Here is a 19,527-nt window from a genome sequence, read left to right on the forward strand (position 1 = left end):
GTTCTAATTGTCACTGAATGAAATAGAATGTAAGCTGATTAAAGTTCTGTTTTCATGTTTTCTTTCTTTTTGTCTCAGACTGAGGAGATCATAGTTGATGAACCCAGAGGAGGGAACCGTTACGTGCCTTTAACTCTAATTAGAGAAAAGGGAACATACGGTACTGTGACTGTAAATTTTCAGGTGAGATCATGTGCACAATATTAGCATAGCTAAGGGACTTTTGTGTTTCAAGAACTAACAGTGTCTAACAAATCAGTGTTGCATGTAGCTTGTTAGATGCTTTTATAAATTAATCCCACTGCCTTAAAGACACTTGTGGATTCAAGAGTTTAGATTATTTAGATACAAATAGCAACATCTATGTTTAATAAATAATGCAACTGCTTTGTGTTTCATAGTAAGGATAAATTGAGCTCATGGATTGTCAAAGTAGGAATATCACTGGGGTTATTCTCCTTCCTGTCTTCATAGATCGCTGAGGGTCCCAACCCTGCCAGTGAGGATCTCAGTCCTGACAGTGGAAACATCACTATTCCTGTAGGCCAGGCTGTAGTGCACTTCACTGTACTTATTCGGGATGACAAGGTATTGAACTGATTGATTACACTGGACCAATTAAGTTTCTTAAAAATCTGTCTCTATAAATTTTTTTACTGCACTGGCAAAAGTTTGAAGTTTTGAAATTCTTTTAACTGTAAAATAAAGCGTACAGCATTTTTCCTCATCTTTTTCGCTACATACATGTTTAGAGTTTTGAATGGTATGTGTTTTGTTTTCTCTGTGTACCAGGTCCCAGAGGATGATGAAGTGTTTTCAGTAAGACTAACTGGTGTAGCAGGGGGAGCTCTCCTCAAGCCCAACGCCAGCAGTGTTCGGCTGAGAATCCTGCGTAATGACAGCCCTCTGCGGTTCTCCCACACTGTCATGGCAGTACCAGAGTCTGCAGCAGTCATTGCCCTCAATGTGACCAGAGGTCGATTGACTGAGGATGGACCACTCATTGGCTCTGTTGACACTGAGGTTGTGTTCTTTAAACTTGGTTTTCACGTTTACATAGTCTTTTACTGCAAAAGCACTCATATACACACAATCAACAACTTATATGTAGAGAAAACAAAAAGCATTTGTCTAATTTGTATGAAACATCTGGACTCTACTGTCTTTAGGTTTCTGTAGATTACATGGTGGTGAGTGGTGAAGGCCTGGGCAGTGCCACACCAGCTGTGGATTTCTTCGATCTACAGCCAGTCAGAAGAGTTACATTCCCTCCATTTGTCTATAAAACTAGCCTGCTGTTCAACATCAGTGATGATAATGTGCCAGAACTTGCAGAGTCCTTCCATCTGGTCCTGCTGGAGGACACGATCAGAGGAGATGCTGTGCTGGTATCGCCTAACTCTGTGCAGGTGACCATCGAGCCCAATGATAAACCTCATGGTGTCCTCTCAATCAGCAGCAGTGCACTGGTTCAGCCAATCAGCATCAATGAAGATCTGACACAGAGGTAGCATTGTTTTCTCTATAAATGGGTGCTATAAAATTTGTTGTATAATCTAAATCGGGGATGTCAAACTCATCTTATATCGAGGGCCAAAAACAGCCCACTTTGACCTTAAGTGGGCTGGACCATTGAAGTGTAAAGAAGTTAAACTACAAATTTAATCCCTAAGATAGCTTAATATAAGAAAAGAACTGCAGTTTCAGCAGTATGTCTTAGATTTTCCATGATACATATATGAATAGTGCTGTAAGAAAATCTTTTTAAGAAATACATGTGTAAAATGACAGAAAAAAAATCTGGTAGCGTCTGTTAATTCACAGAAAATATCCAGTTTTTCTGGTCCCATTGTAGAAAAAACAGAAGAAATTTCTATGGTAAATTTTGAAAAAACACCTTTCTGTTATTAAATTGTTTATTAATCACTTAGTTAATCTTGTGTAGCATGAATGGCAATGAAGTAGATCTTTATCAGTAGGAAAAGCTGTAAAATGTTTTAAAATATATTTAAAAGTGAACGTCTATGCCCTCCTTTAGAATTTCCTAATCTATCCAGTGGGGCAGATTGTGCTGATTCTGGTCCCCGGGCCTTATGTTTGACATCCGTGATCTAAATCCTCCTGTGTTACATGCTAGCTAAATCTAAACGCTAATGTAAAAATAAAATCAACCATTTACATCCAAGATTATCACTCCTCCAGATATGATGGCATTGTTATTGTAAGAATCGGAGGCAGCTATGGTGAAGTGTCTGCCAACTGGTCCATCAGCAGAAACTCCAGTGATCGTTCACCAGTGTCAGATGATTTGAGGCCCGAGGTGGGGCAAGTAAGATTTGCTGCCGGTGACAAGACTGCTATTATTCCAATAAACATTGTAGCTGATGATCAACCTGAAGAAGCAGAAGCCTTCGTTTTCAAATTGCTGCCTAGTACAGTAACTGGAAATGCTGAGGTTGATGAACCCATGGAGGTGAGTTTAAAAGACGTATTTTTTAAAATTAATTAATTAATTTAATTTTTTAGGATTATGGATTATTTATATTAATCTTTATTAGGATTATTATGGGGTATATAAGAAAAAATTAGCTGCACTTGTTAGGGACCACATGTTGCATGTGTTTTGCATGTGTGTGACCTACTGTAAGGCACAGTGGCAACCTTGGCACATGCTGCAAAAGTCGACCCCTTAGTGTGTAACTTTGCTCTGTGGGTGTTCTCTTAATGTGGCTGAATCAAAACAAAGTCGAAACAGGCGGCACACTCTGAGTGGGGTGTTTCTGTGGGGTTTTTTTTTAAGCACGGATGAAATGGTGACAAGTTTTTATTGCTTCCATCTTTGTCCAAGCCTCTTGGCTACATGTGAAAGCAGTGGGCAGATCCAAGACTTGTTTATGTTCAAGGCATTAGATGGGACTATAGGGCCTGTTTGCCATGTGTGCAGAACAAGTTTGCTCAGAAGAAGTTTCTCGATGCATAAACAAACAACTATAAAAGAAAGTTCATGACTGCTGTCGGTGAAGTTGCAGATCCTGTATCACACTCTAAAAACGGAAATATGCACATTACACTGTGCTTTAAATCAGCGAGCGTGCCAAACAGTGCATCTGACAAGTGTAGGTTCCATGACTGAACCACAGTTTAATGCTCGTGGAAACTACTCTTAACAGTCTTAGCACACTTAATTAAAGAGGATGCCCCTGCTAAAGATAGCTCAGGGCTCTGTTTTACTACTCTCAGTCTTGCTTATTTTCTTCACTCTCTCTGTTCCTCACCTCTCTTTTTTATGATCAAGATACAATCTTAGTAACATAAAAACAGGATACTCCACAAAATCCTTCACTGTAATTGATGGTACACCCAGGCTTCATTGCTATTACTCTCGCATAGATTTGAGACCTGTTAGCTCGCTCCATACGGGGACTGTATAACCCTTGTTAGCAGTGAAACTATAAATAGAGGGGCAATTTGTGTTTTCTAAAAGACATCATTCCTTCATCATTCAAAATGTTCCATATGTCTCCTTCTTCTTGGTAATTTTTTTTCTTCCACAATTTCCTCAGATGGTTTTCTACATTCAGGACAGTGACGATGTCTATGGCCTTTTTCGGTTTGACCCAGCCAAAGAGCAGAACATCCAGAGCCAACCTGAGGGCCGTTTCCTGTCTCTGAATTTTCTGCGGAGTGGTGGTACACTGGGTAACGTGTCTATGGCCTTCAGTGCCCTCTACATTCCTGCGGGTCCCATAGACCCAGCACGGGCCCGTGACCACGTCCTGAATGTTAGCGGGACCATTAATGTGGTCTTTGCCCGTGAGCGGATGGTCCACATCATACTGCCGATCAGGAATGATGCCTTTCTGCAGAATGGAGCTCATTTCTTAATACAGGTAATACCACTGGAAACAAGGTAATTTAAGTTGTAATTCAGCTGCAACATTTCACATTCACATTACCAAATGCATTCCTTCTGTTTCTGTCTGTACCTCTGGCCAAATTGGTACTATTCAAGGTTTAAGTGCCTCATTTGGATGTGTGAATGGTTTTACATTGGCACTCAAATCTGGCATGTTGCTATGGGATTTACCCAGCTGTCCAAACTAACAACATCACCTAACCCTTAAAGCTGGCAAAAAAGTACTAGAAAAGCCTTCTTCACATTCTGTAGATGCTTAATTACTTCACACACTTTCAGCTTCAATACAAACACATATGTGTACAAATATACATAGACTGAGGGGAGCATCAACAGGTCTTTCAATGCAACCTACAAACTGACAATACAGTCGTATTTGAGTGTAATTTGTTGTTTTCTGTCTGATGAATATGTATCTAGCCTTCTATTTTTCTGTTCTATTTTTTGTAGTTGAATACACTGGAGCTGATCGACATAAGTCCCTCAATTCCGTCAAACAGCCCAAGGTTTGGAGGATCGCTAAACCTGACCTTGACTGTCACCCCTGACATTGCAAATGGGGAAATTGGCTTTACAAGCAACACCACAGTGGTGGTTTATGAACCAGAGGACAGCAATACCAGCACAGTAAGATAAACAAAGACTATCAGTTTTGTGAAGCTTGCCTTTGTTCATTTTCATAGTTCAGTGCTTCATAAACATTCAGTGAAAAAAGAAACGACAATGTTCGGAGTGTGAATAATTTATACAGACCGTGTCTAAGTGTAAGAGCCTGATTCTGATAATTGTCGTAGGTCAGCCTCCCTCTGCGGCGTGATGGGACGGACGGTCGGGCTGAAGTGTTCTGGAGTCTTAGGCCAACTGGAGACAATCGTGGGGATGTTACTGCTAATGACTTGACACCTTTTGGTGGTTCTGTCATCTTCCTCTCTGGGCAGAGCGATGCCTCCATCAATTTCACTATCCTGGCTGACAACATCCCAGAAGTCAACGAGACCTTACTACTCACTCTCGATAGGTAGGGCCATTAAAGTTAAATGACATTCATCATTATATATATATATATATATTTTTTTTTATAGTTTATTTTAGTCATTATCAAATCAGTCTTGGCATGCAATAACTATAATACATTCACTTTTTGAGGTTATCTGTAATGGTTTAAAGTCAGCTTATGCACCACTTGAGTCCAATAGGAAAGGAGGGGCTGACTAGGTCCTGATTCTTCCCGTTCTTCCTTAGCTTGTTTTGAGATGCATGTGTATTGGGGGTTAATCTGTTAGTCTACATTTGGATGAGAACGACAGCTTTCTCTCCCTCCCACTCGTCCCCTGCAGGGTGGAGACTGCACGCTTTATAGTGTACTTTGGGTAAGTGGAGAGTGGAGTGAACCTGGGGCTTTTGTGTGGCGTGAATCACGTCTTTGTTTTTCACAGAAGGGCCTACTTCAGGCTTTCTGGAGGTCTTTGGTCAATGTGGGGATGAGGGGGTCTGGGACACGGTGGGGGATTTTGTGATGGTGTGAAAAAACGTAATTCCAAAAGAAAAGGATTGTTGGAAGAAAATTGAGAATCTTCTTTATATGTTCTTGCGCTAATTTAACCAGACTTGATTATGTACCATTTAAAGATGCAAGTGTTTGTATGCATGCAGTGCCTTGACTGTGACTGTTTCGAGTGCTTCATCCTGTCGTGTCTTTGTTATTCCCATTATGTTATGGTTGCTTGGGTTCAATTTTCCCAGCGCATACACATATACTTACTCCCCTGCTGAGCAATAAAGAGGCAGGCAGGCAGTTGATTGACATTGTTATTAAAAGTGGGCTAAACAGCGGGGCTTCAGCATATAGAGTCAATAATGAATGAGCATCACACAATACAAAGAATGCTTTGAGAAGTTTAAGTGAAGCTACTTAGTCATTGTTATTATTGTTGCACGTTTTACATAAACACACAACATAGCAAAAGTACAATAAGCAGACATTTCAGAGCTATACTCAGCATGAAATTGACACATACCTGCCCTAAAGCAGCTCCATGTTAATGCAGCTCCACAATTCCTCATTAAAGAGGATGTAATGGCATGTCTTTTTTTCTTGTTCTTTTGTGTTTAGTTATAATAATAATAGTGTATGTGCTTATATATGCATTTCTGCGTGCACGTCTCAGGAGTAACGTTGAAAATCAGATCCTGAAAGCCGGCTTCACCAGCCGAGAGATTATCATCATGGAGAATGACGATCCGGGGGGAGTCTTTGAGTTCTCCCCGTTATCCAGAGGTCCATGGGTAATCAATGTAAGCCACACTTTTAAAGCTGCCCCAAAAAGAAATAGGGTTTATTTCCATTAGTATGCGTAGTATTTGACCTTGGATGTGGCCCAAACTGTTGCACATTCAGTCAAAGACCTTATAAATTTAAAATCTGTATGTTATTGTTTTGCTTTTTTTGAGTCAAAATTGGTATAGCTACGCTTGACAATTTTTAGAATGTACTGGTCAGTTTAGGTGTTTTTTGACTCACAACTGACTCACAATAACTGACAATTACTCTAACCTAGTGATAGGACTTTGAAATAATTCCCCAATGTGTGTTACACATGTAGAGTTGATAATTTAACTTTTTTTCTGTGCATTGTGACATTAGAAATAGAAATTCATCTTTTGTAGCAGCTTTATTACCATGAAATAGTAGTCAAATGCAGGTGTTGCTGATTTCATTAAGTAAAGGTCTCTACCTGAATACAACCTTTATAATAATAATAACAGCAATAACAGTAATAATAATAATAATTTCAGAATGGTTGCTGTGAAAATGTATTTTTGAAAAATGAGTTAAAATTGACTTAAAGGTTCAACTGAATATATTCTTAGCTTCTTTGCTCTGAAGCTTGTCTCCTCTAACCTAGGAGGGTGAGGCGGTTGAACTGCATGTGGTCAGAGCCCAGGGACAGCTTCTGAAACAGCTGATACGATATGCTGTTATGCCCTCGGGCAACAATGAATTCTACGGTGCTACGGGCATTCTGGAGTTTAAACCTGGAGAGAGAGAGGTGGTGGTGGCGCTGGTGGCATGGCCTGATGGGGTGCCAGAGGTAAGATATGGGAAGATATTAATATTTACTTATTTATTTTCTGTATTTTACACAGTGGTGCAGTGTAATTCAAATGCATTATCCTTCCTACTTTCCCATTTAAAAAGCTATGAAGTTAATGTTTTAAAACTTTTTCAGTGTGATTACTGTATTTGTTTATTTTGTTATGTGTGTGCGTACAGCTGGACGAGACTTTTTCTGTGGTACTTAGCAGCCACAGCACTCCACCTAGTCGTCTTGGCAACCACCGGGAGGTCAACATCACCGTTCGGAGAAATGATGACCCCTACGGAGTCATTGAGTTCAGCCAGTCGGGACTGACAGTGGCCATCAATGAGAGCAAAGGAGACGAGACGCACCAGGGTAACTTGAAGTAGCAGTCCTTTAGATAATAGTAATACTTTTCCAGGTCAAGTGGTACCTCATTGACACTTAAAATGGATCTAAGTGAAGTGAATCACAGAAAATTAGAGTGTCCAACTTTCATGTGATTGTTAAGGAAAACAAAGGCTGTCTGTGTTTTTGTGTAAAACATGAGGACATGTTAATGGGGATAAAGTAGTTCCTCTAGTGAATGGCCTGTATCACCTGTATTTGCTATAAATAAACATGTGTACAGCTAAGAAAATAATATGTAGTTTATCTATGAGAAAAAAAACATTCAATTTCTAAATTGATCATGTCTGTTTGTCCCGTTTCTCCTTCAGCTTCGTACCCCGTGATGAGGAACAGGGGTCACTTTGGCAAAGTGTCAGTTTTGTGGGTCTTGGAGCCAGCACTGTCTGGAGACGTCCGCCCCGTTCGAGGAAGCATCACCTTCGAAGAGGGGGAGTATCTGAAAAATCTCACTCTCTTCTCTGTACCTGATGAGGTAAAATGTAAACTAAACCTTAAAGAGCACATCATCCACAGCTGAGTTAGTTTTCTTTGTTTAAATTTCTTTTCTTTTTTTTTAAGATTCCAGAAGAAATGGAGAATTTCACCATCACGCTGTTAAATGCGACAGGTGGAGCAAGACTGGGAAACATAGTCAGTTCCAACTTATGGATTAATAAGAATGATGACCCCATTTATTTCTCAGGTAAAGATTTTAATTATATAATAATACACGTGTTTTCTAGCTTGTCCTCCCTCTCTGACATCCTTCCCTTTCCTTCATTTTCGCATGCTCATCTTAGAACCCGTCGTTGTGCGGCTTCAAGAAGGCGGTGTGGCCAACTTTACGGTTGTGAGGGCAGGACAGGCAGACTTCGTGGCCACAGTGATGTACCGAGTAGAGTACAATGATGCATCGCCAGATGACCTCTTCTTGCTAAGTAATGACACAGTGCTGGTATATGCTGTGGGTGAATGGACGAAGAACATCTCTGTGGCTGTAAAAGATGACGACATACCGGAGACCGATGAGCCTTTTTACATCGTTCTCTACAATGCCACGGGTAAGTATGTGCTTGTTTTCTTAAAAAAGTGATGAGAACAAAAATGTAGCAATATGCATTACAATGATATATGTGTTTATGGCAGGTAATATATGCTTATATAGCGTTTCTTTATAATGTAAATGTCATTCTCTTGTAATAAAGAGGGTTTTTTTGTTATTGGTTAAGAGTAAACCATATTTTTCATGTATTTTCTTTTGGTTACCTGCCTTTGGACAAGAGGAAGGTACATCCTCTCCAGTACACGCTGGACAGGTCATTAGTCTGTTGCAAATTGATCAGTGATCGATTCTTTCTATAACTTAAAATACAATTAACTCTGAACCAATAAAGAAACACACTTTTTTTACACTTCAGATAATAAAAATATCTGCGTTTTTACTCAAAGTCAGTTGTCTTTATCATTTTCTTTCAATGTGGCTCAAATGAATCAAGCAATTCATCTGAAATTAACATCTTCTGCTCTGTTTATTATTTCTGTCTGTATCCTGTACGTACTAAGAGATGCAGCAGAGGTATTTAGCAGTGTCTGTGATAAGACTAAAGGCTCTCATGGTCCTATATTGTTTTTCATGGATGGGAACGGCAGGCCAGTGGGACAAAACAGGAACTTAATAACAAACTCCAGACGGTCTAAGAGACAAAGGCAAACATTCCTTTGGCGTCTTTCTGTTTACTGATTGACATGGAGTAGAATCAAGAAAGGGTTAGCCTCTTCTTTATATCGGAGGGCTGTGCTGGCATGGATTGTGCTAAAAGTCAATAATCCCAATGTTAGAAGTAAGCTAAACTCATACTGGCGTCTTCACACTCTTTACCTTGTCTGCTTAATCACAAACAGATTTGCATGCTTGTTTCAGGGTACTCGTTGTCCGGCAACTTGAAGTATGTGCTTGTGAGAGGATATTGCACTTCTGGTGCTGCTATAGCTGCACTTTTTCCATATTTTTAAACTTTCAAATACAATAGTTCTGGTTTAGTTCTTGGTGATATTCACTTTAAGTCATCTGCAGAGAGAATCCTTTGTTTGGAATTTAGCTTATTCACAAATCATCCACCTTATCCTCCTAGGCTTGGTTACCATAGTAATAGTGCGCTATGTTAATGAGACAGCCTCCTCCTATTGCGTGAAATTTAACATGGCAGTAACAATATAGCCAGCACTCTAAGTGTCTGCCTTTCCTTAATTATCTGATTCCAGCGTCAATAATGTGCATGTGTCCACAGGTGATGCAGTTGTGTATGGAGCAGCCACAGCTACTGTGGTGATTGAGGCCAATGATGATGCCAATGGGATTTTCTCCTTGGAACCTGTAGAAAAACCAGTCGAAGAGGGAAAAACCAATAATTTTTAGTGAGTAACATTTGGTTAATATTACTTCACTTGAAATATCTTCTGTTTTTTTTTTATTTGTATTTAATTTATGATTCTGTCAAAAACAGTAGTTTATAATCTCCAAGTACTATTAAAACACTAGAGTTGATATTTTAGACAATTACCTATGTTCTGTTACTGAAATATTTTCTCTTTTTTTCCCTCAGTGTACTACGTGCGAGAGGCCGTTTTGGGAATGTTACAGTGTTCTGGCAGCTGTTTGCCAACGATTCTTTAACTCCTCTGGAAGAAAACCAGGAATTTACAAACACAAGTGGATCAGTCACCTTCACTACAGGGGAAAAGACCAAGCCTATTGTCCTGGAAGCCATCTCTGATAAACTTCCAGAGTTCAATGAGTTCTACATCCTCAGGCTGGTAAATATCTCAGGTGAGTTTAAAAGAAAAGCATAAAATAAAACTGATATAAGATGCATAAGACAGATATGAGAGAGAAAATGAGATGAAATAATTTTTTCTTGAATCATCAGTAACTGCAGATTTAATTTTTGTTTGGAAAACTCTGACACCATTATTTCTCTAAGGCGGTTACCCCGGCGAGGGCGGACGACTGGCTAAGAGTGCTCTAAATGCCTCTGTTTTCATCCCGTTCAATGATGACCCATTTGGTGTCTTTGCCATTGCTGAGGACAATATGGACCAAGAAGTAGCTGAAGATGTTCTCTCTGAAGATGATATGGCTGATGTGACTTCTTTCACCATCCTCCGTAAGCAGGGCACTTTTGGTGATGTAAGGGTGTCCTGGGAAATTGTTTCTGGTCACTTCCCACAGGGCCTTCCTCGGATGGATGATCTGCTCCTGGTAGCTTCCTTTCCAGATGAGGTAGAGCTCAGGCCTCATGCAAGGAGACACCACTCAGCCACAGACACTTGGTTTTTCTCCGGGCTTCCTGGAGCTTATGGTACCATCTCACCTGACGATGGGCCTGCGGCCATTAGCAACTTCACCTTTTCTGCTTGGCTTTTACCCAGACTAAATACTGACGGCTTCATAGCGTCCAAAGGAACAAATGGAAGCTTGTACTATGGAGTGAAGGTCCACACCAATGAGTCTTATGTCACTGTGATGCTATATTATACAGTAATAGGTTCAAACAGTACCCAAGTGGCCCGGGCCTCTGCAGAAAAGTTTTCTGCAGATACATGGCTACATGTCATCATAACAGTTGATGATGGGATTATTGAATTCTTCCTGGATGGCAGACCTATTCCTGGGGGACTGAAAAGCATCAAAGGAGAGGGCATCAGTGACGGTAAGCTTCATTGTTCATTCCATTTATTTTCAATTACTTTGACACATTTCTTGCAAAGGTAAAATCACTCTTTATAAATAGCTGATACAATCACTGTAGGTAAATTACAAAAAGCTCTAACTCACCAAAAAAACATTTGATTCATGTGTCAAAATGAAAGTCAGTGAATCAGTAAGAAGTTTGTGAAAGAAGCATTGTGAAACCAGGATACCCAGCTGTATTGCCTATCATAGTTAATATTCTTCAGATGGTGATTTAATACAAGATTTGACATTGTGCTTTTCAAAGCAAACCAGCAGTTAGTATCTGCATTACTATATTACATTAACAAACTAGCAAACAGTACTGGGACCACCTGTTGCTCCACATATTTTCATCATCCTCACATCTAATGTTGTCTTGTGAGGTGTAACAGTGGAAGGAACTGCATGCATGCCATAACCATCCTCTGCATTCTTCCGCATCTTTTCATCCTTACTCCTCTCCTTTTCCATGCCTGTTGCTTCTAAGAGTAAAGCTATTCAATTGATAAAAAAGATAATCTGGTTTTCTTTGCGTCAGTAACTTTTGATATTTACAAGTGTGGAATAAGAAATCGAATTGAATCTTGAAGAGAAATGCTCTTTCCGATCTGGACAAGTAACAGACTGTTCAATTGTCATTTAAGAGTTGTAAAAAAGTTTTAGTTTTCAGTGTCAAAATGTTGTCCAAGGTCCAAACTGTGTAGGAAACTGTTTTCAAATTGTTCAGAGTCTTAAGTTCTTACATAAAGATAAAAGGCATGTGCACCTTCACATGCTCTGCTGCTTCCTCATTGTTCAGGAGTACTGTACTGGGACTTCCCAGTGCTTGAGTGACCACTTACCCTCAGCAGTGCTGCACATTGTTACTGCTGAAGGGAATCGGTTGGCATCTTCTTTTCTTCCTATTCTCTCTAATTAATGGGCACAATAGCCGGTATTTGACCAAAAGCTCCCATAGGGGAAATATTCTGACGCCTCTGTGGCTTACTCCAGTCACAGTGGATTTATCCATAATCATCAGTCATGTTGTGCCATTGTTTTCTTCTGGTAACTCAACCTATACATGGAGTGCTTCGTGTCAGGGCTTTGTACTTGGTCACTGTAGCAGATTTCCTGCATTTGTCTCACTTTGTGCAAGTTCACAAAGTGATAGGTGCATGAGGTGTAAGTGTATAAATGAGTAATGAGAAAGAGCTAGACCTAGGCATTTGTATACCTTAATCAAGATTCTGTTTCTGGTCCCTGGAGTAATGACCCTTATTACGTTACTGGTACACAACACCGCAAAGGAGGCTCAATAATTAGTGTGAAAATGATGCAATTAGTATTCAATTGCTTTGATCTCACCAAGTCTTAAGTTAAATATGTTTGTGTTAAATAACACACAATTGCACTGGAGTAAAAAAAAAAGTCTGTGGCTATGGCTGTGACTGGTAAATCAGACAAACAATATGACAGCATGACAAACACTGTAAATGAGAGATTCTAGGAAATATTACCAGAATCTACAGTACTGTGTATTTTCCCCCTTCCTGGTGATTTTTGTTTTTGTATTTGTCACATTTACATGTATCATCAAACAAGATTTTAAATCAGACAAGGACAAACAAAGATAACCAGAGCAGCTTTTAAGTGATGATTTAATTGCTAAAGGGATTAAAGCTATCCTTCCTATTTGGCCAAATGTGAAATAGTAATTCTCTCTCCTCTTATTAAATTATGAATTAACTTCAAAGGCTGAGTTCAATTTCACTAGCCACATATCATGCTACAAGGTAAAAAAAAAGAAAAAAGCTGAGAAACAGAAAAGTCATTGATCTCTATAAGTCTCAAAAGGGTTACAAAGACAGTTTTAAGACTTTTTAGGATTCCAGTGAACAACAGAGAGTCCCATTATCCACAAACGGAGAAAACACGGAACAGTTTCGACGAAGAGGTCACAAAATAACCCTGAACAACATCTAAAGAACTGCAGGCCTCACTTGTCTCAGTTATGGTAAGAGTTCATGATTCAACAATCAAAAATGGGCAAAAATGGCATCCACGTAAGAGTCCCAGGGCTTAACCACTGCTGACCAAAATGAAAGCAAATGCTCATCTCGCACTTTCCAAAAAAGCATCTTGGTGATCCAAGATTTCAGGGAAAATATTCTGTAGACTGATGAGTCAAAAGTTGAACTTTTGTGAGGTTTGAGTCCTGTTACATATGTGTAAAACGATCACAGCATTTCATAAAAACTACAATTAGGTTATACAGCAGGAAAATAATTTGGATAATCTGAAACACACTTGCAAGTCTGTCTTTGAATGGCTAAAAATAAAAAAGCCAAAAAAAACAAAGCAAAAAGAAGGTTTTGTAGTGGCCTAGTAAAAGTCTCAACTTGAACCCAATTGAGATGCTTTAGCATGAACACGCTCATAAACCCTCCAATGTGCCTGACCTAAAAGAATTCTGTAAAGAAGAATGGGACAATCACTGGTAATCCATATTTTACAGGAATGTAAAAGACTCATTACTCAGCCTGGTTTTCTTCGTCTAATATAAAAAAACATTATTATGCATTAAATATTAAAAAATATTGTTCAGTGTTTTTTGGGTCATTTTTTTCTACCCCAGGACCTGCTTCAATGTTCATTGGGTCAGATCTTGAGGGTAAACAGCGTTACACTGGCCTTCTCCAGGATGTCCGCTTGTACCACACTAAGCTGAACCGCAGCCATATCCACGAGCTCCACACTCATCCCCCTAAAGCAGACCTGCGTACCATATCTGGTTACCTACGATACCAGCAGGACGAGAGGCAGAAGTCATTTGTGGTGGAGGCGAGAGATGACACTGAGGTGGAAGGAGAGGAGGTATTCTACCTACAGTTGGTTGCAGTGCGCGGTGGAGCACGCCTCTCCCTCCCCAGACCCACTGCAATTTTGCGAGTCTTGAAGAGTGACAATGCCAATGGGCTTTTTGGATTCACTGGCTCCTGCATACCTGATGTAAGTGTCTGTTGTTATCAATAGTCAAGCTGCTTCATGAAAGTCTTTCAAGCAATTAAACAAGAAAGTAAATCAGACTACTAAATAAATTATGTGGTTTGCATGACCACGGTGTCATTAATATTGTGCTTAATGTCATCACTCACTTGTCTCTACACAGTAAACATATGCATAGAAGCAGATGTAATGTAAACCCATTTGATTGTCGGCCCCTGTCCTGCTGCATTTTTTATTAGTCTCCATGCTCGGCTGCAGAGAGAGCATGCTTTCTCTTAGTAGCTGGTTTGGATGAGTGGGCTCTCGTCTTGGGTCATATCAGGTAGAGTGACAGCTGGTGTGGCAACAGCAGGTCTGTCGGTGAGGGCATTCCTATAGTAGAGGATCAGGAGTTCCTTTGCTGGAAATGAGAGATCTTGTTCCCCATTTCAATCAATATAACAGGTGGCAGAGCTGCTGATGGCATTCCATCAGAACCAGTGCGTCTCCATTACTGTATCTCCTACCACTAGAAAATTAAAGGCAAAGGAACATGTGGGCTATCAAATGATCGCACTCTAAATCACATTATTAGTATGCTGAAATTATATTGGGCTGTAGTTAGTAAGGCTAGCGCATTTGAATCTAACAAATTGTAATAAGTGACGAAGATGCATTTAGTATTGATCAAGTCCTCCTTTGGTTCTGAATTCATTCATGTTTTTATTTCTTTGTCCCCAAAGACCACCGCAGAGGGCTCAACAATATCTTGTGTGATTGAGCGTATGCGGGGATTGCTGGACCATGTTTATGTCAACTACACTGTAACCCAACTGGACAGCGACACACCGGCCAATCAAGATTTTCTTAATGCAACCGGAGCTGTGCTTTTCACGCCTGGAGAGCCTTCTCAGGTTTGTGTGAGAGTTGGGGAAAGCCCTTCTGAATTTATGCAGGATGACAAAGACTGTAGTCACTCACTGCCTACAATCAAATGTTAAAGCAGCTACCGATTGCTGTCTTTCAGATTCACCCAATTGTAGTGTTTATTGATAACCAGCCCCGCCTAGTGGTTGGTTGGTTGGTTGCAGATTTTTGAATAAAATAACAGGTGTTTGCTGAAACTGACCACTTGGAAGTGGCATAAATATAGATTATTTTCAAAAGTGTAATGCAATCTAAAAATACCATATCATACCACTTAGTTTATAAAGCACTTTAAAAAAATAACTGGACTGACCAGTACCACCAGTGCTGTACAATAACACCAAACATAAAAGAAATGCAAAAGAGCTGGGGAAGTTAAACCATAAAATAATACATCCATTAAGAGACTTAAAAACAATTAAAAGGATTTTAAATTAATTTGTAAATGAACTGGAAGCTGGTGAAGCGAGCAATGGAGGCCTACTAATTCCAATAAAAAGTGCATTGCTTTAATTGAGATGACGTTATAAAATGATGTATTAATATTTGAAGGTTGCATTTGGAGAGAAGAGGGTTGATTTTTTTAACAGCAGTCTCAACTGGAAACATGCGGGATTTTACCGCTGTGTTCAAATGAGAGTCGAACTTTAGAACAGAATCCAATTTCAAACCTGAATTTGTAATAATCAATTTCTCATATGGGGCTGGAGAGGAAAGGTGGACAAAGGTGCCACTGGGTCTAAACAACATGACTTTTGTCAAAATGAGCTTTTGTTCATCTTTCTGTTAGGTACTGAACCTGCTGGTGTTGGATGATAACCTCCCAGAGCTTGCAGAGTCCTTTCGGGTTGTGCTGGTGTCTGCAGAGTCCGGTGATGGGAAGCCAGGCTCGACTCCCACAAGTGGAGCAAGCATTGACCCCAATAACTCTGTTAACACCATCACTGTCACAGCTAGTGACCATCCCTATGGTATTTACTACCATTCCCCAAAAACAACACTATTTTTCTCTCAGTGTTGCTTAGTGTATAAGCACAAGTATGTTTATTTTGCTGGAAGTGGTTTATTAGGGAGCTAAAATATCAGTACAATTTTCCCTCTTCTTGCCTCTGTCTAACTACTTTCATCATGCCTTTTGCCTCCTTCTTATTACATCCTCCTTACTGCTGTCACTAAACACATGAACATCCTTATGCAGGGCTGCTGCAGTTTCAGCCCACTCCTCCAGGAGAGGGTTTGATCTCTCCAGCGTTGGAACCTGCTCACATCACTGTAAACGAAGAAGATGGAGAGATTAGTTTGCTGGTGGCCAGAGCTCAAGGCATTTTGGGTAGGATCATGGTGGGATACAGAACAACCCCCTTCACAGCCTCCAGCCCTGAAGACTATGAGGTTGGTTTCACCGATGATGTATTGATGAACAAGCAAATAGGTGAAGGGAAAATATTTTTTGGCTGCTCACTGGTTTCCTATTTTTCCATATGCTCCCGGCAGGACTCAGAGGGCATGTTGGACTTTCTTCCAGGGGAAAGGTTAAAGTTCATAAATGTCACCATCATAGACAATCCTGTCCCTGAACTGGAAAAGATATTTAGAGTGGAGCTCTACAATGCAGATGGAGGAGGTGGGAATTCTTAGCTGTATGATCAGCATGGTTTTTTTCTCAGTTTTTATCTTAAGTAGCTCTTTATTGCACATCTTTCTTAGCTGTCGTTACCTTTTTTATTTAGAACTGAACTGACCCTGTATTCTGCGCTGCTGTTTTTCTGTATTCTATGTGTGGTCCCCTCCTGTGTGTTTCCCAATACCTTCACATGTGGCTGCCAACCTACGCTCCTTCCCATTCGCCCTTCAATCTTTACTCTTCTGATGTGACACTTCCCTGATCCTCATGTTTGATCCATCAGTGGATCATTTTCTGCATAGTGAAGGGAGTGGTAGTGGGGAGAGTGACTATCAATTGCTCCTTCCGTCCTATCGCCACCATGGTAAGTAGCCCCCTCCTTTTCCCCTTCAAACTGCTTCTAGTCTCTGCTCCTTCTTCCCCACAATGGTCTGCGATGCATATACACACTCATACATTTGCAAGCGTGTGTGTGTGTGTGTGTGTGCATATACATGTTTGCTATAATGTGTGTGGTATTTACATTAAGCTGTGAGCCTCTGGGAGAAGGAGCTCAGGGAGATTTATGTGGGAAAAGCAAACACCCTTTCATGGAGCAAGAAAATTAAAGTAGTTAATGTGAGCTGTTACATACCACTACCACATACTGTGAAGTAATCTCCACATAATGTATATAGCTTGTATTTTAATCTGATGCTCTTCGGGATACTAGTAATATTAATATTACTTTATTAACTGGTAAGGAGACTTGTATTATCATTAGTCTGTTTTAACTGTTTGATTGATACTTTTTTCTGACCATTGGGTACATTTCATTCGCTTTAGGATCAAACTCCTAAAATGCAACTAGAATGGATTAACTGTTAGTAAAATACATTTGATATTTTCTGTGCAGCCAGCTTGGGAGTTGCATCTCGCATTACAGTCACCATTGCTGCATCTGATGATGCCCATGGAGTGTTTCAGTTTAGTCCCGAGTCGCTGTCTGTTAACGGGACAGAGCCAGAGGATGGGCATAGTTCTGTGCTTCTGAAGGTCAGTGTACAACACTATTGAAAAATTAGGACCTTCCCAGTGATTGTTTATCTTATGTTCTTTGTTCTCATTTTTTCTTTCCCAGGTGGATAGGTCCTTTGGTGACCTTTCCAATGTAACTGTGTACTGGGAAGCTGATCCCAGTTCTGAGGGGGAGCTTCTTAGCAGGTTTGGAAACATCACCTTTGGTGTAGGCCAGACTTCACAGAACATCATCATCACCGTGATCGAGGATGAGATGCCCGAGTTGGACAAGAGCTTCACTGTGTCCATGGTTAAAGTGTCACATGGTCGTCTGGGTGTCAGGACATCTGCTAATCTGACTGTGCTCGCCAGCGATGATCCATATGGTGTTTTTGTATTCGCTAATGCATCAAAGTCGGTTCGACTTCCTGAAGCTGACTCAACTGTCTCCCTCACCATCCAGCGACAGAGAGGCCTGATGGGTCAGGTGTGATCTGCAGAAGATTTAGAAACTTAATAGAAACCATAGAAAATAAATCCAGTTAAGCTTCTGTTTTTTGACTTTTAAATCTATAAATAGCTTGGATTGACAGATTTCAACTTGTGGTATCACGTATCAAATTATATATTGTTTTCCGTTTTTATTTCATCTAGGTGCGAGTCACATATGGGACACTAAATGAGAAAGACCCAGAACCCTACAGGACCCCTGGGGTTGGCCGAGCCACTGAGGGGCGGGATTTTATTCCTCTGCTCGATTCTGTTGTATTCTTGGCCAATCAGAGTGAAGCAAACATCACCCTCAGAGTTTTGGATGATGAAGATCCAGAAAGGGATGAGTCGGTGTTTGTGAAGTTAATCAGCGCTCATCTCATCAGAGGAGAACAGGGGAGGCTTGGTAAGATGAAGACATGGAAAAAATACTTAACATATGATATGATATGATATGATATGATGTGATATGATTCTTTCAGTTTCCAATTCCCCTTCTCTGGGTGCCAGCAGTAATATTGTAGCTCAGGTGATAGTGGAGGCCAGTGATGACGCTTTTGGAATCCTCCAGCTGTCAGCATCTGCTGTCAGTGTGGCTGAACACTACGTTGGGCCAATAATCAACGTCACCCGTGTTGGGGGCATTTTTGCTGATGTATCTGTCAAGTTCAGAGCAGTGCCTTTGACCGCTAGAGTCAGTAAGTATGACTGTAGAGGTGACTCTTTCTCTCTACAGTATGCGTGTGAGCAACAAGGCTTGTCATTGTGTTTTCAACATGTTTAACTTTGTAGGTGAAGACTACAGCGTGGCCTCAACTGATGTTGTCCTCCTAGAAGGGGAGTCCAGTAAATCAGTACCAATCTATGTTATTAATGATGTGATCCCTGAGTTGGAGGAGACGTTCCTCATTGAGCTCATCAACCAGACGACAGGAGGAGCTCTTCTGGGAGATGTTACACGCGCCATCATCACCATACTGCCTTCTGATGACCCTTTTGGTGCCTTTGGTTAGTAGCCCATATACAGGATCATTTTAACCTTTCTTTCTATTCACAGTTTGTCATTGTTTACCAACTTCTTCCCCCCTTTTTTTAAAAAAAAAATCTATCTAGTCTTCAAGGCTATTCCAGTTACAATAGAGGAGCCAGACACTGACTCTACTGTTGTCACATTACCTATTGTGCGCAATGCTGGCACTATTGGCACAGTGACAGTTAAATGGCAGGCCACTGTCAATGGTAAACTGGCAGTAGGGGACATTAGGCCCACATCAGGAGAGGTAACGTTTGCTCCTGGAGACACCATGAAGACACTCAGTGTGGAGATTCTATCTGACGATGTACCTGAAATTACTGAGGTAAGAAGCTGTGGGTGGAAATGTCATTGTGAATTATGTCA

At 40.5% G+C, this 19,527-nt stretch overlaps 1 protein-coding gene across 1 annotated transcript in view; it reads left to right on the top strand.

The window, feature by feature from the left end:
• adgrv1 (adhesion G protein-coupled receptor V1) overlaps positions 1-19,527 on the top strand; it is a 130,349-nt gene that overhangs the window by 15,973 nt on the left and 94,849 nt on the right. The window contains exons 5-33 of the mRNA XM_087849056.1: positions 79-183; positions 475-588; positions 793-1,023; positions 1,170-1,507; positions 2,203-2,473; positions 3,564-3,890; positions 4,367-4,543; positions 4,711-4,934; positions 6,085-6,211; positions 6,823-7,008; positions 7,191-7,371; positions 7,716-7,879; positions 7,966-8,089; positions 8,187-8,447; positions 9,675-9,801; positions 9,990-10,213; positions 10,368-11,096; positions 13,737-14,110; positions 14,830-15,000; positions 15,804-15,984; positions 16,212-16,405; positions 16,508-16,637; positions 16,921-17,001; positions 17,533-17,672; positions 17,758-18,123; positions 18,291-18,534; positions 18,611-18,826; positions 18,921-19,136; positions 19,242-19,486. Of these exons, the coding sequence (XP_087705182.1) occupies positions 79-183; positions 475-588; positions 793-1,023; positions 1,170-1,507; positions 2,203-2,473; positions 3,564-3,890; positions 4,367-4,543; positions 4,711-4,934; positions 6,085-6,211; positions 6,823-7,008; positions 7,191-7,371; positions 7,716-7,879; positions 7,966-8,089; positions 8,187-8,447; positions 9,675-9,801; positions 9,990-10,213; positions 10,368-11,096; positions 13,737-14,110; positions 14,830-15,000; positions 15,804-15,984; positions 16,212-16,405; positions 16,508-16,637; positions 16,921-17,001; positions 17,533-17,672; positions 17,758-18,123; positions 18,291-18,534; positions 18,611-18,826; positions 18,921-19,136; positions 19,242-19,486 (6,468 nt within the window). The remainder of the gene's footprint in view (positions 1-78; positions 184-474; positions 589-792; positions 1,024-1,169; positions 1,508-2,202; positions 2,474-3,563; positions 3,891-4,366; positions 4,544-4,710; positions 4,935-6,084; positions 6,212-6,822; positions 7,009-7,190; positions 7,372-7,715; positions 7,880-7,965; positions 8,090-8,186; positions 8,448-9,674; positions 9,802-9,989; positions 10,214-10,367; positions 11,097-13,736; positions 14,111-14,829; positions 15,001-15,803; positions 15,985-16,211; positions 16,406-16,507; positions 16,638-16,920; positions 17,002-17,532; positions 17,673-17,757; positions 18,124-18,290; positions 18,535-18,610; positions 18,827-18,920; positions 19,137-19,241; positions 19,487-19,527) is intronic.

The sequence above is a fragment of the Neolamprologus brichardi genome, chromosome 12, assembly GCF_056152115.1.
Source record: "Neolamprologus brichardi isolate AB-2024 chromosome 12, ASM5615211v1, whole genome shotgun sequence".
Taxonomy (NCBI): Eukaryota; Metazoa; Chordata; class Actinopteri; order Cichliformes; family Cichlidae; genus Neolamprologus; species Neolamprologus brichardi.